The sequence below is a fragment of the Crocuta crocuta genome, unplaced genomic scaffold (genome assembly GCF_008692635.1).
Source record: "Crocuta crocuta isolate KB4526 unplaced genomic scaffold, BGI_CrCroc_1.0 scaffold675, whole genome shotgun sequence".
In the NCBI taxonomy this organism is placed as follows: domain Eukaryota; kingdom Metazoa; phylum Chordata; class Mammalia; order Carnivora; family Hyaenidae; genus Crocuta; species Crocuta crocuta.
The window spans coordinates 3,931,660-3,956,450 of NW_027528796.1; the positions used below are offsets into that span (position 1 = coordinate 3,931,660).

General features: G+C 58.8%; 1 protein-coding gene across 1 annotated transcript in view; it reads left to right on the forward strand.

Annotated features, from left to right (window-relative positions):
* The window catches only part of PRDM15 (PR/SET domain 15), a 61,827-nt gene that overhangs the window by 36,980 nt on the left and 56 nt on the right, over positions 1–24,791 (forward strand). The window contains exons 14-25 of the mRNA XM_077755374.1: positions 4,036–4,130; positions 4,917–5,048; positions 5,730–5,864; positions 6,426–6,589; positions 7,356–7,435; positions 7,555–7,674; positions 12,972–13,103; positions 14,474–14,557; positions 14,754–14,929; positions 21,673–21,753; positions 23,010–23,219; positions 24,398–24,791. The exon at positions 24,398–24,791 is cut by the window's right edge and continues 56 nt beyond it. Coding sequence (XP_077611500.1) covers positions 4,036–4,130; positions 4,917–5,048; positions 5,730–5,864; positions 6,426–6,589; positions 7,356–7,435; positions 7,555–7,674; positions 12,972–13,103; positions 14,474–14,557; positions 14,754–14,929; positions 21,673–21,753; positions 23,010–23,219; positions 24,398–24,791 — 1,803 coding nt within the window. The remainder of the gene's footprint in view (positions 1–4,035; positions 4,131–4,916; positions 5,049–5,729; positions 5,865–6,425; positions 6,590–7,355; positions 7,436–7,554; positions 7,675–12,971; positions 13,104–14,473; positions 14,558–14,753; positions 14,930–21,672; positions 21,754–23,009; positions 23,220–24,397) is intronic.

Below are 24,791 nucleotides of genomic sequence, written 5' to 3' on the forward strand. Positions count from 1 at the left end.
TGCCTGGTAATGAGGCACCTAGAACAAGACAGTCCTGAGAATAGTGGCGGAAAGTGGGCACTTGTGCATGTGGGGTGGGAAGGTGGCAGAGAAGGGGCAGGTGACGGGTGGGGGCTCAGCCCGGGGCAGCAGGGACGCAGCTTTGGGGTCAGTGCTGCAGTCAGGGTGGGTGGAGGGTGAGGGCCAAGCCGGTGGTCGTTCACCCTCTCTCGTGCAGAATCACGCCTGGATGACCCGAGGCGTGTGGTCGGGGGCAGGGGTGGCCTGGCAGTGACGGAGAGGACCTGGCGTCTGTCTTCCCCGGCGAGGCCCAGCGGGCTCACACGATGGCTTTCCCGGCCGTGTGGCCCTCGTGCGCCCCTGCCCGTCAGCGGGGCCGCCTCGCCCCTCCCACACTGGGTGTGCAGGGATGCGGTCCTGCGTCCGCTGTCACCTACCTAACCGCCGCCGTGTGTCTGCTTGCTCTCTGCGCAGATGACAAGACGTTCCAATGTGAGCTGTGTTTCAGATTCTTCTCCACCAACAGCAACCTCTCCAAGCACAAGAAGAAGCACGGCGACAAGAAGTTTGCCTGTGAGGTCTGCAACAAGATGTTCTACCGCAAGGACGTCATGCTCGACCACCAGCGCAGGCACCTGGAAGGTGAGCGCCCGCCCTGCGCGGGAGCCCCTGGGACGGGGGGGCGGCGGGGCGGGCGGCGCGTTTGCTGGCACAGCCAACCGGGACGCGGTCTGGCCACGCCGTCAGACGGGTCGGTGTCCTCAGGCACAGAGAGGTACCGAGGGGGCTTAACAGGGCTACGCGTCCGCAGGAACTCTTGCAAACATCCTCAACGTTCCGTTGCGGGGAAAGAGTTAAAAAAAAACTGATTCTTTTTTTAGAAAAAGTGTTTTTAATGATTATTTATTTTTGAGAGAGACAGAGCGCGAGCAGGGGCAGAGAGAGAGGGAGACATAGAATCCGAGGCAGCTCCAGGCTCTGAGCTGTCAGCACAGAGCCCGATGTGGGGCTCGAACCCGCGTACTGTGAGATCATGACCTGAGGTGAAGTTGGACGCTCAACCGGCTGAGCCACCCAGGCGCCCCAAAAAACTGATTCTTTATAGGATTAAATACTATGTGCTCGTTAAAAGCATTTAATGCTTTTAGTATGACAGAGAGCAGGGAAAAAAACAGCACGTGAAATTGTGTGTGGGGTGTGCTTTTAGCCTCGTTCATGGAGCAGAATGTTCTGGGCAGGAGTGGTTGCCTGGGGTCTAAGTAGCTTCTCCCTCATTCCTCATCCTCCCTGCGGACCCCACATGGCCCAGGCCATTTGGAGCAGGGGAGCCCAGGGGCTGCCTGTCTGTTTGGCGGGTCCACGGGAAGCCAGGTGCAAGAGGAAGATGGATGGCCATGGGGTCAGTTACAGGGGGGACGGGGAGCGAGAGAGGACGGAAGCGAGGAGTGCAGTGGCCCCGCAGGGCGGGCGCGGAGCGGCGCAACAGGGGCCCCGAGTGGGAAGGCGCAGGCATCCGTCATGGGGACGCACCCCGGCCGCGGGTGATGCCCGGACTTTGTTCCGGAGCCGGCTCAGACAGAGCCTCTTGACATTGGCATTGCAGTTGTGCTGATCCTGGCTTTTCCTCTAGAAGCCCCTTGTCTCCTACTGCCCAACCCTCAGTAAGCGACACTCAGCAACCAGAGCACCTCTATGTGAAAGTCCAAAAAGAATCACTTTATAATGAATTGCAGATGAGGTCCATGTTTGCTGAAAAAGAACGCAGAGTCGTGTGAGAAGTGTAAGGCGGGTCACATCTGTGTAATTTTCACACTCCGCTTTTTCACCTGGCTGTCGTTCCCAGGGNGGGGCGGGCGGCGCGTTTGCTGGCACAGCCAACCGGGACGCGGTCTGGCCACGCCGTCAGACGGGTCGGTGTCCTCAGGCACAGAGAGGTACCGAGGGGGCTTAACAGGGCTACGCGTCCGCAGGAACTCTTGCAAACATCCTCAACGTTCCGTTGCGGGGAAAGAGTTAAAAAAAAAACTGATTCCTTTTTTAGAAAAAGTTTTTTTTAATGATTATTTATTTTTGAGAGAGACAGAGCGCGAGCAGGGGCAGAGAGAGAGGGAGACATAGAATCCGAGGCAGCTCCAGGCTCTGAGCTGTCAGCACAGAGCCCGATGTGGGGCTCGAACCCGCGTACTGTGAGATCATGACCTGAGCTGAAGTTGGACGCTCAACCGGCTGAGCCACCCAGGCGCCCCAAAAAACTGATTCTTTATAGGATTAAATACTATGTGCTCGTTAAAAGCATTTAATGCTTTTAGTATGACAGAGAGCAGGGAAAAAAACAGCACGTGAAATTGTGTGTGGGGTGTGCTTTTAGCCTCGTTCATGGAGCAGAATGTTCTGGGCAGGAGTGGTTGCCTGGGGTCTAAGTAGCTTCTCCCTCATTCCTCATCCTCCCTGCGGACCCCACATGGCCCAGGCCATTTGGAGCAGGGGAGCCCAGGGGCTGCCTGTCTGTTTGGCGGGTCCACGGGAAGCCAGGTGCAAGAGGAAGATGGATGGCCATGGGGTCAGTTACAGGGGGGACGGGGAGCGAGAGAGGACGGAAGCGAGGAGTGCAGTGGCCCCGCAGGGCGGGCGCGGAGCGGCGCAACAGGGGCCCCGAGTGGGAAGGCGCAGGCATCCGTCATGGGGACGCACCCCGGCCGCGGGTGATGCCCGGACTTTGTTCCGGAGCCGGCTCAGACAGAGCCTCTTGACATTGGCATTGCAGTTGTGCTGATCCTGGCTTTTCCTCTAGAAGCCCCTTGTCTCCTACTGCCCAACCCTCAGTAAGCGACACTCAGCAACCAGAGCACCTCTATGTGAAAGTCCAAAAAGAATCACTTTATAATGAATTGCAGATGAGGTCCATGTTTGCTGAAAAAGAACGCAGAGTCGTGTGAGAAGTGTAAGGCGGGTCACATCTGTGTAATTTTCACACTCCGCTTTTTCACCTGGCTGTCGTTCCCAGGGCTTCACGAGGTCTGTGACCTGTGGGTGGCGCGCTTGGGCCCGTCCAGCCAAACCTGGTGCCCACGTAATGACTGGATGGCCTTGGGCAAGCCACTGTGCCTCGGTTTCCTCACCTGTGCAGTGGGGGTAGGCTTTCTGCCCGACCCTCTAGGCCGGCGGATGGCTGAATGAGACCCTGCCGGTAAAGCCAGTCGCCGTCAATGCCGCCCTCAGTGTTCCCTGACGGACGGGTGCCTGGGCTTGATTTTACTGCATTTTATAACCGATAACACCAGTCAGATCGTTTTCTGCAGGAATGAATAACACGTTTCATGGGTTTTCCTTCTTCACTGGAGCATAGTCCCAACCACTGCTTTAGATCTGAGGCGTTTTATGCCTCTGGGAACCTTCTGGAGAATGACTATTCATGTCCAGCTCGCTGGGTGTTCTTAAGTCCAGCCCTGCACTCACACCATGGGATGAGAGAATGTTCCAGAATGGGTTAGCTGTGTAGAAAGAAACGAGGAGAGCGAACTCCTTTCTTTTCTTCAAAGACTACCCATTCTGTGGGAACTTCTAAAAATCTGTTTTGATCCCAGTTACGAAGTTACGTCTTAAAACCGTAAGGGGCTTATGGGCATTATCTGCCTGATCAACCGATTTAATTTGCGAGGAGAAATATTGGTGTCTTTTTAATAAAAAAATGTCACGTTTAAGAATCCGACCTTTGCCTTGAGCCTCCAAAGGAAAGCCCGTCTCCGGCCTCAGCACCAGGCGGCCCTTTCCCTGTGAGCCTCCCCGTCCACACTGCTCTCGCGTGGCCCAGTCCTTCAGAGGCACGAAGTGTGTCGCTGATTCCCGGGGGCACATGCAGCCGTTCCTTCCCTGAAGCCGGTCGGTGCCGTGGTTGCATGGCCGCGTCCAGGGCCGGGTGCCCCTCACGCGATCACTGCCCAGGCGGCCACACCGGCCTTGCCACACCGGCCTCACAGCAGGTGGCGGTGTGCACCGCGTGCACTCACTCTCTTGCTTGGGTGGCCGGCATTCCAGGAGTGCGGCGCGTGAAGAGGGAGGGCCTGGACGCCGGCGGCGAGAACCTGGTCCGCTACAAGAAGGAGCCCTCGGGATGCCCCGTGTGCGGCAAGGTGATGCTCAGGTGTTGCTAACACCGAATTCTTTGCGGGTCCGACCACTTCTTGTCCTTACCCGTGTCTGCCTTGACCCGCTGCCCCCCCCAGGAGGCCTGCCTTCCCCACCTGTCGAGTCAGCTTCCCACCCAGCACCCCAGAGCTGCGGCCACGGGGTGGTTGGCCCCGGGTCACCATGAAAATAGTAGCCACCTGTTCCTCGTGAATCGCCTCCCTTCGCTCACCTCTCGTGTTCTCCTCCTGGAGCGCATGGGGCCGGTCGGGCTCTAGTTCGCCTGCGCTCAGGGTGTCTGTGGTCCCAGGACTGGCGTCTGGACAGAGACTCCCCGGCGAGTGGGGCCCTCAGGTGGGCTCTGCTGCTGTCTTGTCCCCGGAGCTATGTGACGGAGGCCACAGGGCCACCGCGCCGCAGCGGCCGAGGGGAGGCCAGTGCCTGAGCCTCCACCCCCGTCACACAGCTGGAAACGGCACGGTGCGGAAGCCCGGGCCGCGGAGGAGGGGACTCTTCTTTGATGCCAGTTTTCAGAGAAGCGCGGCTGTTTCTGTGTTTACTGGCTTCATGGGCCACGTCCTGGCGACACGGTGAAGGGAGGGAGTAACGTTGAGCCGGATCCCGCGGGCGGTGCAGACAGGAGCATGGCTGGGGCTCTGTGATCACGCAGGCTCGCGCGTAGACCACCGAGCTCTAGTCCGCTCGGCACCCCGGCACCCCGGAGCGGGGAGGGGTCCTGGGGAGATGACCGCGGTCTCCTGTGGTCACTCAGGCCCCGCCCCCACCCCCAGGTGTTCTCCTGCCGGAGCAACATGAACAAGCACCTGCTGACGCACGGCGACAAGAAGTACACGTGCGAGATCTGCGGCCGCAAGTTCTTCCGCGTGGACGTGCTCAGGGACCACATCCACGTCCACTTCAAGGTGCCAGCACGGCCCTCTCCTGGGCGGTCACGCGGAGGCGTGGCGGGCCCTCACGGCCAGCCTCCTAAATACTTGCCCGCTCGGCTCCGTCGCCTCTCTTCACGCGGGCTTCCGTGACCCCCTGCCGCACCCTTCCGGGGCAGAAGTGCTGATCCGGGCAGCAAATGCGGAAACGGCAGGGGGTGCCCGGGCCGGAGAGGATGGTGAGCCCTCGTGCCCTCGGGGCTGCCGCCCGCGGTGCGGGATCTGTTCCCTGGCAGCCCCTGCCCCGGGCACAGGTTGGGGTTTCGCTGAGAAGGTGTGAGTCACAGGCAGGCTGGGGGAGGTGTGTGAAGCATGAGTGTGAGAGGCTCCCCTGTGCAGGTGCTGAGCCACATGGACCGAGCCGGGGAGGGAGGAAGGACCCAAGAACGTCCGGGAGCTTTAGTCAGGGGGTGAGGGGCACTTAGACTCGCCGGGACCTGGGATGCTAGTCTGTCCCCCCCGAGCCTCCACGTCTCTCCTGCCAGAGAAACGGGGCTTCCTGAGCATCACACTGGGCCGGGCGCAGGTGAGGGGCCCCCAGCTGCGCGGCTCCGGGCAGGCGCTCGCCCTCCGAAGGCGGGCTCGGGTCGCTGCCGGGGACCCGTTAGCGCCTCTGTGCCCGTGTGGGAAGCCGGACCTGGCCACTGCGTTTTCCAGGACATTGCGCTGATGGACGACCACCAGAGGGAGGAGTTTATCGGCAAGATCGGCATCTCCTCGGAAGAGAATGACGACAATTCGGACACCAGCGCGGACTCCGAGCCTCACAAGTACAGCTGCAAGCGGTGCCAGGTACTGGCCGTGCGCCTTCGTGCCCCCGCTGGCGGGAAGGAGGCTCCTCCCGCAGATACACTGCGTGGGTTCTCGGGGGTGCTGGGCGCGGCTCCCCCTCCTCACACGGATCGGGTTCAGGGCCTCCAGTGGCTGGTCTGTGTGCAGCCGCGCGGCTGACCCGGGTTGGGGGTGGGGGGGGCCCATGTCTGGAGGCTGTGCGGCACGTGGTCGTTCCCTTGCTGAGTGAACGGTGGGCCCCATCTTAGGCGTCACTGCTCGGGAAAGACGCAGTTCGCTCCCTACCTAGCGCGGGTTCCTGCGCCGCCGCGCGTGCCGTCAGGGAGGTCGGGTGGGTGGCGAGCAGGACAGGGCCCAGGTGCGGGCGGGTCTGGAGGGGAAGCAGGTGGCCCCCCCACTCCCTCCCCCCCCTGCAGTTTGCCCGGCACTGGCCCTGCCCTTGGGAGTCTCTTCTGTCCGGTCTGGGTGGTGGGCTGTCACCGCAGCCTCGGCGCCCGGTTGTGTGACCTGAGCTGGAGGGCGGGAGGCCTGCGCGGGTGTGAGCGGCGCCCCTGTCGGCAGCTCACCTTCGGCCGCGGGAAGGAGTACCTGAAGCACATCATGGAGGTGCACAAGGAGAAGGGCTATGGCTGCAGCACCTGTAACCGCCGCTTCGCGCTGAAGGCCACCTACCACGCCCACATGGTCATCCACCGGGAGAACCTGCCGGACCCCAACGTGCAGAAGTGAGGCCTCCCGGGGCTGGGGTCCCAGGGCCCGGGGCGATGGCAGGGGCTTGGCGGGAGGGGCTGTCTCTCCCCGGCCCGGGTCTTGCGGGCAGCAGGCTCACCTCCTTTATCCCGTGTGCCGTGGGTCCTGCCTCCCTCACCCGCGGCCCCACCGCACGGGTCGGCTGCGCTGCAGCGTAACCATGTGGTCCTCGGCCTGCCTGCGGGACTCGAGCCACCCCGCTTCCCCACCGTGGCTAGGTCCCGGGGCCCCGGCCCCGCGGAAGGCTGGAGCCCGTGGCCAGTGCCCTGTACAGGAGCAAGCCAGCGGCCGCCCCGTGGACAGGCCGGAGTGGCCCGCTCGGGCTGCCGGACCGGCCGTGGGGACTGCGAGGTGTGAGATCAGGGAGCGCAGGGCCCCGGGCTTCCCACCTGGCTCTTTCCGCAGCCTCCTCCATGTGCTCACTGGTCTCCCCCGTGCAGTCTGTGTCCCAACCCCCTTGCAGTGAGGATGTCAGTCATCCTGCAGTAGGGCCACCTGATGACCTGACCTTTCACTCATGACCTGTGTGGGGACCTTGCTTCCAAAAGCAGTCACGTTTTGGAGGCCGGGACTCAGGGCTCCAGCCTCAACTTTGAGGGGTGCACAGTTTAGCCCGTTCGGGCTTAAATGTGTGTCTGGCGCCCCGCATGTGGCTGCTTTGTTGGGACCGCTTTGTGAGGAAGGGGCTCGGGGCCGGCGCGAGCGGCTGCGGCGCGTCCTGAGGCTCGCGCCCGCTTGCAGGTACATCCACCCGTGCGAGATCTGCGGGCGCATCTTCAACAGCATCGGGAACCTGGAGCGGCACAAGCTCATCCACACAGGTAGCGCCCGGCCGTGGGCCTTCTCACGCGCGCAGAGCCCGGGCGGGGGTCCCGTGGGAGCCGCGGACGCGCCGGGATGTGGGTGCGCGGGTCCGAGCGCTGGTGTGCTTGCCGTGCAGGGGTGAAGAGCCACGCCTGCGAGCAGTGCGGGAAGTCGTTCGCGCGGAAGGACATGCTGAAGGAGCACATGCGCGTGCACGACAACATCCGCGAGTACCTGTGCGCCGAGTGCGGGAAAGGTGCGCGGGGGCGGGGCGCCGCGGGGGCGGGGCGCCGCGTTTACGTGAGGGTTACCGCCCGGGAGGCCCAGGAGGCCGCAGGGCACCGTGGACTCGAGGCTCGAGGAAGTCACTGTAAAAGAGGGGCGACAGCGCAGGCAGCGGTTGTTTGGCCCCCATGGTAGTGTAAGCACCGCTGTGGTTCCGCGCATGCGCGCAGCCTGGGGGCGCGTCCCTGCGGCTGAGCGGACCCTCCCGCGTGAGTCGGGATTGTCGTGACCGGTGGGGACTGGGACCTTGGCTTTCGTCGGGTGAAATTGCTGGAGTAGGAAACTTATTAACACAAGACCTCACATCTGCAAGTAAAATGAGAAAAAAGTCATCGCAGGACATGGTAAATTTTTAACCCAGTTCTGTTTAGAAAAACAAAGCACCCCTGCGTGGAAGGGGTGGGGCGGGTGAGGCGTCCGCTCTGCCCCCGCAGACCGGGCACGTCAGGCTACTGCCTTGCCTTTAGGTCTTCCAAACGTGTTGTGTTCTATAAAGGTTTTCCGTAGTTCATTATTTATTTTGAGAGAGTGGGAACCAGCGTGAGCAGAGAAGGGGGGGAGGGGGTGGCCCCCCAGCCCGCTCCCGCTGTGACCACAGAGCCCGCGCAGGTTCGCACCCACACACTGTGAGCTCACGACCTGAGTGGAAATCAGAGGCCAGCCACTTAACTGACCGGACTGGGTGCTCCTCCTTCACTTGTTTAAATTAAACAGAAAAGTAGGAGGAAGACAGAACGTCTCACACCCCACTCACCCTGTAACCCCCGTTAGCGCACTTCCATGAGATTCGTGTTAAGAGCTTAGAGAGAATGAACTGCAGAGAGAGCACACGTGACCGTTTCCCCTTCTCCCGGCCCCGGCCCCGTCTGCCTCGCTGGGGGTGACAAGGTCTGGTCTGTCCTCCAAAGTCACTTTGTGCAAGGGCAGCGCGCTGACTCCTTGGAAAAGCAAGGCAGCACCTGATTCCCTTTTTCCGTCGGTAACACAAACTGGCACACAAGGTAAAGTGGTTGCTTCTGCCTCAGACCTGTTAACGCTCTTCAAGAGAACCTCAGTTTCTGTTTTGTAGGAACCTTCTAGATGTTTCTGTGCTTGTCTTAGTGATGCCATAGCTCTCCCAGCCCCTCCCCCACTTCCTGCCCCCTGATGGCAGGCGGGGGGGGGGGGGGGGGGACCTTGGGGAGGAGGACAGAGATGGGGAGAGTCAGAGGCGCAGATGGAACGCTGGGGCCGTTCCATCCAGGGGGCAGAGAGAAGCCACACCCGGGTCCCCCGGAGGGCCTGGCGGGGTGGGGGGGGAGGGATGGGTGCAAGGGCCACATCTTGCCACGTGTCCTGCAGTCATACTAGAAGCGTGTTTAATGCTTCGTCTTGTGATTTCCTCCATGAATTCCGAGTGTTTTCCTGAGCGCTGGCATTGGCACTTGGGCTGGCGCATCTGTGACCTCCCACACCACCAACTCATTGGTGTCGTCACTTCGCTTTCCGATCGCGGCCTTTAACCACATGCAAGCAACCGCTTGTGCTTCTCTGTTTTTTCCCTGCCTTTGTATTCACCAGGAAGTCCCTCATAGAGTTTTCATGTCAGAATACCTCAATACTGCCTTCGTTTTTCTCTCAAAACCCTGATAGGATTCCGTCCCGTGGATTCCTGTAACCAGACCCCTTTAGTTATATATTAAGGGTTTTTTTGCGTGTCACTTTTTATCACCACAAGCGATGTTGCAGGAAGCCTTCTTGCATAGTGTTCCTTCCTATCTCTTGCTGAAAGTGCAAGACTCTATTTATGCAGGCGAGAGACTGCAGAAGTCGCGTGAGCCCCGGCCCCCTCCACAGTTTCTGTGCCCAGATCCGGGAGGGGCCAGGGGACGCAGGAAGACTTCTTGTTCAGGATCCCTTGATGTACCGTGACATTCTCGGGACAGACCTTGGTGAGGCGGCCGTGTGGCCCGCGTGGAGCAAACCACCAGGCATTTACGGATGTAAAGAGGGCCAGCCCCCGTCCCAGGCTTGAGAATTGGGCCTATTAAAAAATGGCCGTCGTCCCCAAAGTAAGTTGTAGCTGCGACACAGAGTCGATCAGAGCCCCACTGTGTGGCAGTTCATCTGGCCTGTTCATCTTAGAGCTGTTCACACGTGTTTTTAAGGTGGACGGAGAAGCATGACTTGTCGCTAACGCTGGCTGCAGAGGGAGGTCTGAATGGGGGGCGAGCTGTGTCGTGACTTCCCTTCTGGGCCTATGACACGAAGGCACTTTGTGACTTAGGATCCGTTCATTTTGGATGCACGCAGGAGGCAGGGGCTCTCCTCCGTTCATGTCCTCGGTGGTGGCCCCTCGAGGGTGAGAGCCGAGATGCCGCTGTGCCCAGCACAGCCTGGGCTAGCGGCCGGCACTGGTGAACGGAAGGAGGCAGACACATCTGTGGACTTGGTGGGGGGAAGGTGGCATGTAAATTGCCACACGGGGTGGGCTGTTGGGCACTGTTAGCCGCAGCTAGAAAAGTAACTTCTTAATTTATAGCACAAAGGCCTATTTGTGGTGTAAAAGTAACGTCAGACTGTCGCTGAAGCAGTTTGTGACAGAGAACAGCTTGAAACGCCAAGGGATTGTTTACGTTGGCCTCAGGGCCTTTGCACTGGCTGTTCCCTCCACCAGGAATGCTGTTCCTCCAAGTAGCTATGGGCTCCTCCGACCCTTCCTCCAGATCACTTTTTCAGGCGCTTCCTCTGAGGGAATCCCGCGACGCCCCACGTGATGGGCCAGCATCCGGGCCTCTTCCGCGCCCTCTCCCCCGTCCCTGCGTTATCCTGCTTTTCTGCATCCCTTCCCACGTGGCCCTCCCCCGTGCCTCTGGCGCCCGCGGCGGGACTGCGCCCTGGCGGGGGGAGTGGTGGTCACTGCCGAAAGCAGCGCGGTGGCAGCTCGTACCGGCCGCGTCTGTGTCGGCCGAGTATCAGACGGCGGCACTGACAGGAGCGACCGCACGGCGGAGGGCCCATTGCGCGTGGCCGCGGCGCACTCGGCAGTGTGCGGGGGCCGGGGAGACCTGTACAGCTGCCGGACCGCAGCCTCGGGGCTCACCTCTCGTCGCCTGGAGCTTTTCACTGTGAGCATGTGATGTTTTTGATGGAGAAACTGGAAATAGTGTATGAGGCGAAAAACGCTCTTCCGAAGTCAGTGCTGGCCCCACACGTGTCTCCCGTCCTGTAGCCCTGGAAGCCTTTCTAGGTGGACCGTCCCCTGGGAGGCTCCTGCTCCCTCTGCTGGTCCCGGAGGGCCAGTTCTCATGGCTTCTCCCAGCCCAGCCAGGCCCGGGTGGGTGCCGGCTCGGGTTCACACAGGCCCGGGTGTAGGCTCACGTTCACATAGGCCCGGGTGGGTGCAGGCTCACGTTCACACAGGCCCAGGTGGGTGCCGGCTCGGGTTCACACAGGCCCGGGTGTAGGCTCACGTTCACATAGGCCCGGGTGGGTGCAGGCTCACGTTCACACAGGCCCGGGTGGGTGCAGACTCGGGTTCACACAGGCCCGGGTGGGTGCAGACTCGGGTTCATACAGGCCCGGGTGGGTGCAGGCTCGGGTTCATACAGGCCCGGGTGGGTGCAGGCTCGGGTTCATACAGGCCTGGGTGGGTGCAGGCCCATGTTCATATAGGCCTGGGTGCGTGCAGGCTCAGCAATCACGCAGGCCTGGGGTGAGTCAGGTCTGGGTTCATGCAGGCCTGGGGCTGAGCCGGCCTGTTGAGGAAGGCCCAGGGTGCATGCAGGCCTGGGGTGAGTCAGGTCTGGGTTCATGCAGCCCTGGGGCTGAGCCGGCCTGTTCAGGAAGGCCCAGGGTACGCGCAGGCCCAGCTCAGCCAGGCTGGGTGCATGCAGTGTAGGGATCGTGCAGGCCTGGCGTTGCGTACCAGCCAGAGCTGCCTGGGGCTCACCTCCCCCATCCCCAGGACGCGGTTTCCAGGTAACCTGGTGGGGACTGTGTTCACACTGGTGGTGGTCTGATGCTGCCCTGCTCGGTAGCCTCCCCAGGTCCTTTTCTGTGTGACGGGGATAGCGGTGACCTGTCCGCTGCTCACGACTAGATCAGTCTGTAGCCAGCAGGAGTGCACGCGTCTGCCTTGTGCTGTGAGCCACCGCGCACCCACTCCCTGGTGATCGCTGCCCGCAGCTTCCCTGGCCCCCGCCGTTCCTGTTCAGACTGTCCACTTGGAGGGCATCCTGTACCAAGACCCTCACTTCTCATTCACAACTGTGCCAGGGTCCCCCCACCTGCTGCTGAACACCCTGTGCTGGAACCCCGCCCACTGCTGATTCACACCCTGTACCAGGACCCCCCCCCACTGCTGATTCACACCCTGTACCCGGACCCCCCACTGCTGATTCACACCTGTACCAGGACCCCCCTCCCCGTTGGTGATTCACGCCCTGTGCCAGGGTCATCCCTTCTCAGTGCCCAAGTTAGTGAGGTTGTAGTTTATTTCACTTCCTTCAGCCAAGATTGACTTTGTTACATTTAACGAAAGGCAGATTAAAAGTCCGTGCGTGTACCATACGGATCTGACATCCAGAGAACTGAGTTCTCCTCTCCGTTAACATTAGCACCGTCAGGATCTACAGGAACTCTCTGGCAGGCTTGCACACGTCTCTGTGGGTGACTCAGTTGTGTCACGGTGGTTGCTCTGAGCACAGACCCCCAGGTCTGGGCAGGCCCCTGATGAGATGGGGTGTCCAGACATGCCTGGACCTCCGAGGGCGTAACTGCCAGTCTCAGCTCTGCTGGAGGGGGTCCTTCGCGGGATTTACCCTCCAAGTACCGACCTCCTCCTCCTCTCGTTGTGCGCCTATCACGATCTGTGCCTGCCCGAGGGCCCAGATCCCAGGCCCCGTGGAAGGTCCAGGGTGTGGCGTAGGCACTCCAGGGGGAGTCTCGGCACTGGGTGGGACACAGGCCCCGTGAGGGGCTCTGGGCACAGTGAGGAGTGTGGAAATTGTTGCAGGTCTCAGGCATGGGCACTGTGGGGGTGTCTAGTTGTGGGGTGTGGCGTGGGTGCCGCGAGGGGCATCTTGGCCCAGGGTGGGCCCCAGGCGTCGGCACTGTGGTGGGGGCCAGGGTGGGGTGCAGGTGTTGCGATGGAGAGTCTCGTGTGCGGGGCGCTGCGGGGGCGCGGGCCCAGGGCGGAGGAGGGCCCCGAGGCACCCAGGAGAGGTGCGGGGCATCTCTGGAGGCAGGCCAGGCGGGCTGGCTGAGTCCCCGCCCCCACCCCCGCAGGCATGAAGACCAAGCACGCGCTGCGCCACCACATGAAGCTGCACAAAGGCATCAAGGAGTACGAGTGCAAGGAGTGCCACCGCAAGTTCGCGCAGAAGGTCAACATGCTCAAGCACTACAAGCGGCACACGGGTGAGTACGCGGTGTGGGCAGGGGCGGGGCGAGCAGGGGAGGCGCTGCCCATTGTAACCACCATCTGCGGCTCGCAGGGAGCCCGGTCCTCGGCTCTCTGAGCGCTGTCCTCTGTGGGCAGGCGGCCTCTGCTGTCAGGCCGTCCCCTCCTGCAGGTGTCCCGGCCGGTGCATCGCTGTCCCCACACACGGGAGCCCAGGGTCCTGCACGGCTCACCTTGGGGACGTCCGGTGCCATCTGCCAATCCTTAGTGTTCTTGCCTTNNNNGTGCCCCACAACGTCCGCCTGAGGTGGCTCGGATGCGGGCCGCTGGCCATCATGGTGTTGTCTGGGGCGGGAGGCACAGGGCATCTCCGTGTCTGTGCGTCCACAGAGAACAGTGCGCTGGTGGAAAGTGATGGTGTATACGTGTCAGTTTACATAGACATCTGTGATACGACAGGGGGAAAACAGCCTCTCTAGCAACAAACACGGGTTCCTTTCTCATAAAACGTTTACCTGTGGATAAGCGCGTGTGAGAGTGAGAATCGGGGGGCGCGGGAGCTCAGAGGTGCCCCTGGTGACGGTGATTCTGTGCCTGAAGCTAACAGGGGAGTCTCTAGTTGCTTCCCCGTGCCCTCCCTAACCTGGGTTTCAGGGCCCGCACCGTCTGGCCCGGCTCACCCACAGCCCGGCTCACTCACCACCCCCAGAGCATCCAGGCCACCGCGCGGCTGCTGGCCCGTCCCTGGGCGATTCCGGGTGCCCTGCTCTCCCTGGGGAGCCCCTTTTCCAGGAAGCTGGCTCACTGCCCGGGAATGGGCCACGCGCCTCCTTGGGTTCTGTCTCACCCTGCAGCCGCCCTGGCCACCAGGACATAGTCGCCTCTGTCCCTGCCTGTCCCTCGGCAAGCCCGGGCCCCGCGCACACAGGGACTCCGCAGACTCCCAGGACCGAGCGCAGCGGGCCTCTAAAATCGCTTTCCTTGTTTGCGTTTCTGGGGAAAACCTTGTTTACTAGACGTGCTCGCGGTGCACCTTCCTGTCCGCGTCCGGGGTGCCGGTCAGATGGGTAGGGTCCGCCCGCGCTCGCCCCGCCGGGCCATCCCCGCAGACTGAGCTCTCTGGGGCAGGAGGGGCACCTGGGAAGCTTCAGAAGCGTCCGATCCCCGGCAGCATGTTCTCTGCCGCTGGGAGTGGACGGCGGCCCGCGGGGNGCACCCCGCCGCTTTCACCGTGGAGGCCCTTGCCGAGCTGCCTCGGCTCCTCCCCGCGGTGTGGACTGAGCGTTTGCCCGGGTCTCCTGCGGTTTCCCTGCCCCTGCGGCCTGTGCGCTGCGGGCCCGGCCAGGAGTTAAGTCAAGCCCCCTGGGGCGCCCTCCCCTCCCCGCAGGGATTAAAGATTTCATGTGCGAGCTGTGCGGGAAGACGTTCAGCGAGAGGAACACGATGGAGACCCACAAGCTCATCCACACGGGTGAGCGGGGCGCCAGGCATGGGCAGACGGGCGGCCCCTAAAACAGCCCACCAGCGGTCCCCACCCCCCAACCTTCCAACGGGAGCAGCCCCACGTGCCGCGCCCCACCCTGCGGCCCCCACCTCGCCTGTGCCGTGGCCGTGGGGCGACCTGCTCATGCCCCGCACCTGTCTTCTTCTCCCGTGCGTGAGACCAGTGGGCAAGCAGTGGACGTGCTCCGTGTGCGACAAGAAGTACGTCACCGAGTACATGCTGCAGAAGCACGTGCAGCTCACCCACGACAAGGTGGAGGCGCAGAGCTGCCAGCTGTGCGGGACCAAGGTGTCCACCAGGGCGTCCATGAGCAGGCACATGCGGCGCAAGCACCCCGAGGTGAGACCCCACCCCTGCCCGGGGACCCCCACCCCACCCCCTCCCCCTGCCCGGTGCTCGCTGCCCCTGCCCGGAGACCCCACGGCACCGACTCGGGGATCCATCTCCCTCTCAGTGGAGCCACAATGCTTGAGGCAGGGCCGGGGTCTTCCTTCCCCTCTGACGTGCAGTGCCTGCACCTGGGAGGCGGGGAACGAATAAAGGAATAAATAGACTCTAACATATTTTTTGCTGACATTTTAAATTTTTAAAAAATTGATTTGTCTATTTATTTATTTTGAGAAAGAGAAAGCAAGCGGGGGGAGGGGCAGAGAGAGAGGATCCCAGGCAGGCTCCGCGCTGTCAGCACAGAGCCCGGCCGGGTCTCGATCCCACCGCGCCCATGAGGTCGTGACCTAAGCTGAAAACCAGAGTGGGAATTCAACCGCCTGAGCCACTGGGCTCCCCGCTAAGGTTAACTATAGATTGTGTTCTCGCTGGGATTCCAGCAGGGCCGGAGCCCACGCTGTTCCCCGCCCTCCGTCCCTCCCAGAGAGGCCGGTCCAGGGTGCGGGTGGGGGTCTCCAGGTGGCGTGGGGCCGGGCGTGGTGTTGGCTGGAGGGAGCAGCGGCATGCGCACCCGCGGACACTGGCTCTCCTGGGCTCTCGTTCCAGAGGAGGGTCTGGCGCGTTTACATCATTTGCCTGTTTGTTTTTCAGATTTTTATTTAAATTCTAGTTAACATACAGTGTGATATTGTTTTTAGGAGCAGAATAAATGATTCCTCACTCAGTACAACATCCAGTGCTCAGCACGACCAGCGCCCTCCTTCATATTCCCCTTCCCTCCATCAACCCTCAGCGTTTTCTCCTTCACACTCTCTTGTAGATGTTTCCGTCTGTCTTCACCCCCTTCCCATATGTTCATGTTTTGTTAAATTCCACATAGGAGTGAAATCATACGGTGTATCTTTCTTTGACTGACTTGTTTCACTTAGCATTATACATTCTGGCTCCATCCCCGTCATTGCAGATGGCAAGATTTCATTCCTTCTGATGGTTAAGTAACAGTGTATATACACACCACGCCTTCTTTGTCCATTTATCAGTCAGTGGACATTTGGGCTCTTTTCGCGGTTTGGCTATTGTTTGGACATTTGGGCTCTTTTCGAGGTTTGGCTACTGTTGATAGTGCTGCTATGAACAGTGGGGTGTGTGTGCCCCTTCCAATCTGTATTTTTGTATCCTTTGCGTAAATACTGAGTAGTGCAATTACTGGGCTGTAGGGTAGTTCTATTGTTAACTTTTTGAGGAACCCCCACAGTGTTTTCCAGAGTCACAGTGCCAGTTTGCACTCCTACCAGTAGTGCAAGAGGGTTCCCATTTCTCCGCATCCTCACCAACACCTTTTGTTTCCTGAGTTGTTAATTTTAGCCATTCTGACAGGTGTGAGGTGGTATCTCATGGTGGTTTTTGATTTGTGTTTCCCTGATGATGAGTGATGTTGAGCATCTTTTCATGTGTCTGTTGGCCCTCTGGATATTTTCTTTAGAAAAGTGTCTATTCATGTCTTCTGTCCATTTCTTAACTGGGTTATTTGTTTTTTGGGGTGTTGAGTTTGATAAGTTTTTATAGATCTTGGGTACTAACCCTTTATCTGGTATATCGTTAGCAAATATCTTCTCCCATTCTGTCAGTCACCTTTTAGTTTTGTTAATTGTTTCCTTCTCTGTGCAGAAGTTTTTCGTCTTGATGAGGCCCCAGTAGTTCGTTTTTGCTTATGTTTCCCTTGCCTCAGGAGACATGTCTAATAAGAAGTTGCTGTGGCCAAAGTCAAAGAGGTTTTTGCCTGCTTTCTCCTCTAGGATTTTGATGGTTTCCTGTCTCACATTTAGGTCTTTCATCCATTTTGAGTTTCTTTTTGTGTGTGGTGTAAGCAAGTGGTCCAAGTTCATTCATCTGCATGTCGCTGTCCCGTTTTCCCAGCACCATTTGCTGAAGAGACTGTCGTTTTTCCAGTGGGTATTCTTTCTTGCTTTGCTCAAAATTCGTTGGCCATGTAGTTGTGAGTTCATTTCTGGTTTTTGTATTCTGTTGCATTGATCTCTGTGTCTGTTTTTGTGCCAGTACCATACTGTCTTAATGATTACAGCTTGAAGTCCAGAATTGTGATGCCTCTAGCTTTGGTTTTCTTTTTCAGGATTGCTTTGGCTATTCAGGGTTTTTATAGTTCTGTACACATTTTAGGATTGTTTGTTCTAGCTTTGTAAAAAAATGCTGGTGGTATTTTGATAGGGATTGCACTGAATGTGTAGATTGCTTTGGGTAGTATCGACATTTTAACAATATTTGTTTCTCCTATCTGTGAGCATGGAATGTCTTTCCATTTCTTTTTGTCTTCTTCACTTCTTTTTGTAAGCTTTCTAGAGTTTTCGTAGTAGAGCTCTTCTTCGTTGGTTAGGTTTATTCCTAAGTATCTTATTGTTCCGGGTACAGTTGTAAATGGGATCAATTCCCTGATTTCTTTTTCTACTGCTTTGTTATCGGTGTATAGAAATACATCAGATTTCTGTGCCTCATTTTATATCCCGCTACTTTACGAAATTCATGTGTTAATTCTAGAAGTTTCTTGGGCGTGTCTTTTGGGTTTTCTACATAGAGTATTACATTGTCTGCAAATAGTGAAAGCTTGATTTCTTCATTGCCGATTTGGATGCCTTTTATTTTTTGTTGCCTGCTGAGGCTGGGATGTGTAGCACCGTGTTACATCGTAATGGTGACAGCGGACATCCTTGTCTTCTCGTTCCTGATCGTAGGAGAAAGGCTCTCGGTTTTTCCCTATTGAGGATGTTAGTTGTGGGTCTTTCCTATATGATCTTAATGATGTTGAGGTATGTTCCATCTCTCCCTACCTGTCAAGGGTTTTTTTTGTTTTGTTTTGTTTTTATTTCTAGGAGAGAGAGAGAGAGACAGTGTGAGCAGGGGAGGGTCAGAGAGAGAGGGAGTCACAGACTGAAACAGGCTCCAGGCTCTGAGCTGGCAGTCAGCACAGAGCCCGACGCGGGGCTCGAACCCACCAACCGCGAGATCATGCCCTAAGGGAAAGTCGGATGCTTAACTGCTTAACCGACTAAGCCACCCAGGCGCCCCTTGGGTTTTTATCAAGAATGGATGCTGTATTTTGTCAGATGCTTCCTCTGCATCTATTGAGAGGATTGTACGGTTCTTAGGGATCATATGGTTTTATTAATGTGACGTGTCATGTTGGCAGATTCACAAATATCGAACCACCTCGACAGCCCAGGAATGAGACCCACTTGATAGTGGGGAAGAGTTCTTTTAATGTCCTGTTGGTTTCGATTTGCTAGTATCTTGTTGAAAGTTAACTGAAAAACAGAACTAGAAACAAATGCAGGTGAAGAGGTATCAGATCACTCCGGGGGAAGACTTTCTAAGTGTAAGATCAGCGAAAAATGTCGCGAACACAAACATCTGTAGATTTGACTCTCTGAACAGCGTGCCACTTAGAACTTCCCTAGGCCGACAGGGTCAGCAGAGGGCGGACTGGAAATACGTGAGAGGTAGGCCTGTCACCAGCAGGTGTAAGCTGTTGGTATGTACTGATGGCCTCTCAGCAAGGGGGCTATCATGTATGAAGAACTGAGCATACGTGTGGAGAGGAAATCTGTGAGGTTCAAACCCACAGCAGACCATTCAGCTCCACCAAATCCCGGGAATGCAGATGTTAACTGAAACTGCCTTCCTTCGCGTCTTGGGTGAGCAGGAGCATTTTAGATGGAAGATGGCCGTGCTGGCTGGGACGCGTCGAGCACTGTGGCCAGCGGATGCGCCCCTGGGAGGTGGCGGGACGGTACTGTTCCGGTGCTATTTTGATAGGGATTGCAGCAGGAGAAGTGTGGCTAAGTTCCTGATAGCGTAGCAAGGGGCTTGGCTCCTGTGAACAGGTTCACAGAGAATTCTAATGGCCCTCATAAAGAAGAAGGATACGTTGTGTACATGATATACGTGTATAGTGTATACGGTACTGGTTCTGCCTATGAGTGCTCACCTGTGCAAAGTAAGTGATCGGGGCGCCTGGGGGGCTCACGTGGGTAAGCGTCCGATTCCTGGTTTCAGTCAGCTCATGATCTCACAATTCATGGGATCGAGCCTCGCGTCGGGCTCCATGCTGACAGCGCAGAGCCTGCTTGGGCCTCTCTCTCTCCCCCTCTCTGCCCCTCACCCGACCGGACTCTCTCCCTTGCTCTCTTTCTCTCAAAACAAATGAAATAAAATTTAAAAAAATAATAAAATAAGCGATCAGCGCAGAAGAGAAGACAGTATTGTACCATGGTCTCCTGGAGTTGAAGTTACGGGTGATTTCTTATCTTCATGTTCTCTCCATCTGTAAGAGTTTCTTTTAATAAACAAATTACTTTTGCAGCCACAACAGTACTGTCTGCCTTAGTTTGGGGACAGTGAGTGTCTCTTTTCCTTCTGGAGCCTCGCCTGGCCCCTGCTGCCGGTTCAGGACCCCAGCCTGAGCGCCGGGAGCCCTTTGGAGCTCTTCCTGTGCGGATGGGACACCCCCCCCACCCCCCCGAGCTCTACTTCATTCCCCTTCCAGCGCGGCCAGGGCTTTCACCTTGCAGAGCAGTCGGGTTGCAGGAGCCCGAGGGTCGGTGTCTCCTTGACTGACAGCTGTCGGCCACGGCGACATCCCGGTGGCTCAGGGGGGGCGCTGCAGCCTCCCCAGCCCACGTGAGGAGTCTGGGGTGTGAGCGAGTTCTCTGTTGCTGCATGAGTTTATGTAGTTACGGGGGCTAACAAAGAGTGCAGAGGTGGGTTTTCACAGGCCGGGCGTGTGACAGGGGCTGCTGGGTGCAGAGAGAGGCTTTGGTTCACGGAGGGGCGCTCGGCGAACGCTTTTGTCCAGAGAGTCCTTTTACGGGGGCGAAAGATCACTTCCTAAGTACCTGATCACTGTGCAGCGTCTCCTTTCTGTGCCTGCTTCTCAGGTGGGGGCGGCGTTACGCACAGCCCACCCGAGCACGCCCGCCCCGGGCCAGGCAAGCCTCCCGGAAGGGCGACTGCCAAAGGGCAGAGGAAGTACGGCCGCGGCTCTTCTGTTCCCTGCGGTGGCCCTTCTGTTCCTGGCTCTTGTTCCTCGAGGCTTCGGCCTGTTCTCCGTGGGCCACACACATGTCGAGCCGCTGCCGGGGAGCCCTGGGAAGCCAGCCACACAGGATGTGTCTCTCCGTCCTGAACGTGACAGTCTAGGGTGGGACATAGAGGGGAGAGTAGGAGGTGGACGAGGTAAAGTTGTTGCAGGAAGCGCAGCACGTGGAGGAGGGGGTGACCCCAAACAGAATGGTGGGGGGAGGACCCCTGGGTGGGCTTTGCTGTGGTTGTTCGTGCTGCCACCGAGACCGGGCTGCATGACAGTGTGTGTGTCAGCAAGGAGGTGGTGGTGGTGGCGGTGGTGACGGTGGTGGTGGTGGTGGTCTCCATGACGGTAGTTGTGACGATGGAGATGGTGATGGTGGCAGTTGTATGTATCATGGTGATGGTGGAGGGGGTGGCAGTGGGGTTGGGATGACGGTGATGGTGGTGATGGTAGTGGCCATGGCAGCGGTGGTGGCAGTGGTATTGATGGTTGTCATGGTGATGGTGCAGGGTGGTGCTGGTGGTTGGGGTTGTCATGGTGATGGTCGTGGTGGAGGTACCAGCGACAGTGGTAGAGATCAGTCAGTGGCACTTTGAGACTTCTACTCAGCCCTTTGCGAGCATCACGGTCTAGATCTGTGCTCAGTGCTGATGAGAGTCACGCTCGTCTCTTCAGAGCCGCAGTCAGTATTTGTGTTGACTTAAGCGCACAGCGGCCCCCTGGGTTCCGTCCTTCCGGAGGAGGGCCAGCCTGGGCTCTGAACCCCAGTTCCCCGCTGTCTTTCTTGAATCAGCCACACCCACCGTGTATAGTCTGTAATTTTCACTTTCCTCTAGTTGGGCAAAAACGTAAAGGTGCTTGCAAAGCCATTTGGGCAAAGAAGCCTTCAGACAGACTCACGGTTGTCCCCGATCTTCCGTAGTTTTTCCACGCTCATTCCCTTCTCTTGGGACTCCCCTTTACCAGGCCTTCCTGGGAACCCCGTTCTCTCCGCACTCACGCCGCACTGTCCCACGTAGGATCTAATTCACTCCGTCACCACGGTAGCAGGTGACCTGGCTTGTGGAAGAGAATCGGGGGCAGGACACCCCTGAACCATGGGGGTATGGTGGCCCCAGTGGCAGTGGGTGACAGCATGGGGGTCTGCAGTGTGGCTCATGGAGGGAAGGTGGGGGCGAGGGGCTGCCTCATCACAGAGTTGACAGGAAGTTCCCATACCTGTGTCAAGTTCAAAAGCAGCGTTTAAAGTAGAAATGTTTCATTTTTGGTAATTGTCCATGGGACAGGTTTGCTGTTCGTATCCAACCCTGCTCTGCTCATGGTTGAACTAACAGAAGATTGACAGAAAAGTCACTTACGGGAGGGTATGGTGCGGGGCAAAAAGAGGCAGAAAGGAGAGTCTCCACGCTCGGGGGGGGGAGAAGTGGGTGTGCGATGCCACGCGGGCAGGTGTGCCCCTCCCACCCCTGCATGTAACCCCCTCTCAGAAACTGGAGAGGCGCGGAAACAGGGGTGAGGGAAGGAAGAGCCGGGGCAGGACGACGGGGTCAGCTGCCGGGGCGGCGTCCCCGGGCTCACCAGCTGTGCCCACCCGTAGGTCCTGGCCGTGAGGATCGATGACCTGGACCACCTCCCAGAGACGACCACCATCGATGCCTCCTCCATCGGCATCGTCCAGGTGCGCATCGGGCAGGTGCGGGGGGCGGCGGGGAGAGGGGCGGAGGGGCCCACGCGGGTGCTGTGAGGAGCCTTTGGGCAAGCCCCCAAGTCCGCCTTGCCTTTCACAGGCGTCTCTCGTTTTCTAGTCGGTTCTCTCTCCCGAGGCTGTTTGAAATGTCTCCTAGTTTCTGTAATGTTTCTGGGACTTCAGTTTTCTCAGTACTGATGTATCTCATTCTAGAGAATAGACAGTAATATTCAAGTTCTCCGGAGGAAACCGTATTGGCAGGGGGTGGGGGCGTCTGGGCAGAGACAAACTTAGGTTGATTTTAAGGAATTGGCTCATGTGGTCATGGAAGGTGGTAAGTCCTAAATCTGCAGGTTGGGTGGGCGGCTGAGACCCAGAGAGGGTTCGTGCTGCAGCTGGGGTCTGAAGGCTGCCTGGAGGCACAGGTCCCTCTTCCTCAGGGCCCTCAGGTTTTCCTCTTAAGGCCTTCAACTGATTGGATGAGGCCCACCCATACTAGAGAGGATCATCTGTTTTACTACTGGGTTGTAGTGCGTGAGCCCAGGAAGGCCTGTGGGGCCCCAGAGGCCCGCGACCCACGTCCAGCCCCTCCAAGGGTGATCCCACGATGGTCTGGCCCGGGCAGGCTTCCTCTGGGTCTGTCACGGGGTAGCATCATGTCGCGTTAGATGCATGAGCGGCCCAGGAGACGTGGTCGGGGACCAGTCTGGAGAGCCTTGCCGGCCACCGCCGCCCAGTGGCCTCTGTGATGCTGAGCCCAGTCGTGGCATCAGCCTGGATCAGGAAATCGGTCACAGTGTGCCAGCGGACCCAGGACAGGTCCCCGGCATGGCTGGCCACCATTGCTGTCCCCAGAGGAGATGACCATGAAGTTCTCTCCAACCCGTCTTGATGATCCAAGTGTTTCTTTGGTGCGCTTGCTTCAGCCGGGGGGTGGGAGCATGGCCGTGAGAGGCATGGCAGCCTCGGCCGAGCTCACCAGGCTGAAACACCGTTCACATTCCGGCACAAAATGCGGCCTTTTAAAATAAGACTTATGTGTCATTTTCATCGCTTCGTAAAAGAAAGTGAACCCAGTGGGAACACAGCTCAATCCCCAAGGTGCAAGTGAGCATTCACACCGCAGTCACTGTTTCTGTGGCAGCGTGGTGGCCTGGGGAGATGTCCATGCGGTGCGGGGGCCCCTGTGGCTGGTCTGGGGATGCGACCCGGTGAGCGGGACGTCGCTGGGCCTTCTGTTTCTGCAGCCCGAGCTGAGTCTGGAGCAGGAGGAGCTGGCGGAGGGCAAGCACGGGAAAGCCGCCAGGAGAGCCCACAAGAGGAAGCAGAAGCCAGAGACCGAGGCGGTGGGGGCCCCGGTGCCCGAGGAGGCTGCCTTCAGCGAGTACTCGGAGAAGGAGCCCGTGCTGTCTGGTGTCGGGGACGAGACCGACTCCGCGGTGCAGAGCATCCAGCAGGTTGCGCCCCCTTTCCGCCAGTCGCGGGCCCCACACGTGCTCCTGTGAACACGCCTGACACGGGGGCGGCCCTGTGGTGGCCCATGGCTCACGTGGCATTAATCCCGGGAGCTCGTGCCAGCAGCGCGTCCCAGCTTAGACCTAGACGTGACTGTGGAGGGCGCGAGGGACGGCCGCCCCCGCCTGGCTGGGGATTGGGCTGTTCCTGGGAGGTTAGGAGTGGCCCCCATGTGGTCGTTCGTTGTGGAAGTGGGGCCCCGCCCCTGCAGAGATGCAGAGACTCTCTGCCCCCGGGGAGGGATGCTGGGGGGACCCCAACCCCAGGGAGGGATGGAGGTAACCACTCCAGGGGGGGATGTGAGAAGCCAGCCTTTTCCCGGAAGCCTCCAGTTTGCTCAGCATCAGCACTTTGGTTTGGAGGCTCCCAGATCTCCCATCAATGTGTGTCCGGTGCCCGGTTTGGGTACTGATTGCAATGGCGCACATCTTGAGTTTATTTGTAAAGTTTTTTTTTTTTTTAATGTTTTACTTATTTCTTAGGAGAGAGAGACAGCATGAGCAGGGGAGGGTCAGAGAGAGAGGGAGTCACAGACTGAAACAGGCTCCAGGCTCTGAGCTGGCAGTCAGCACAGAGCCCGACACGGGGCTCAAACCCGCGAACCGCGAGATCATGACCCAAGCGAAAGTCGGATGCTTAACCGACTAAGCCACCCAGGCGCCCCACGTCTTGAGTTTATTTGGCCGTTCGCCCCTGTCCTGCTTCTTCTTGAACTTGTGTGCGCCTGCGCCTCCGTACAGTGCTTCGTGGTCGGCGTTCTCGTTAACCCACAGCACGGCGCGGGGCTGCAGTGACCGGGACAGGCGGGCCGCACCTTCTGTCCTCATTACTCCTTTTCCCCGGCCTCCTCTAGCCCGGGACATACTGTCCTCAGGCCTCGCCACTGGGCCCCCTGATTGCGTCTGTGTCCTGCTGCGCCCTTTCACAAGAATTCTATTTTCTGGGGCAAAATTAACCCTGTTTAATCTTTCACCACAAGATGGTTGCCTCCCCGTCTGGGCAGGTGTAGGGTCACCCCACGTGCCATGATGGCCTCTGTCATGAAACGCCGTGTGAAGCTCGGTGGCCGTCTGCTTTGCGGACACTCCTGACCGTTTTCTGTCATGTGTGACTCTTGCAGGTGGTGGTGACGCTGGGCGACCCAAACGTGACCACCCCATCGAGCTCCGTTGGCTTGACCAACATCACCGTGACCCCCATCACCACGGCTGCTGGGACTCAGTTTACCAATCTGCAGCCTGTGGCCGTCGGGCACCTGACCACCCCCGAGCGCCAGCTGCAGCTGGACAACTCCATTCTGACCGTGACCTTTGACACGGTCAGCGGCTCGGCCATGCTGCACAACCGTCAGAACGACATCCAGATCCACCCGCAACCGGAAGCCTCAAACCCGCAGTCCGTGGCGCACTTCATCAACCTGACCACCCTGGTCAACTCCATCACGCCCTTGGGGAGCCAGCTTGGAGAGCAGCACCCGCTTACGTGGCGGGCGGTGCCCCAGGCCGACGTCATGC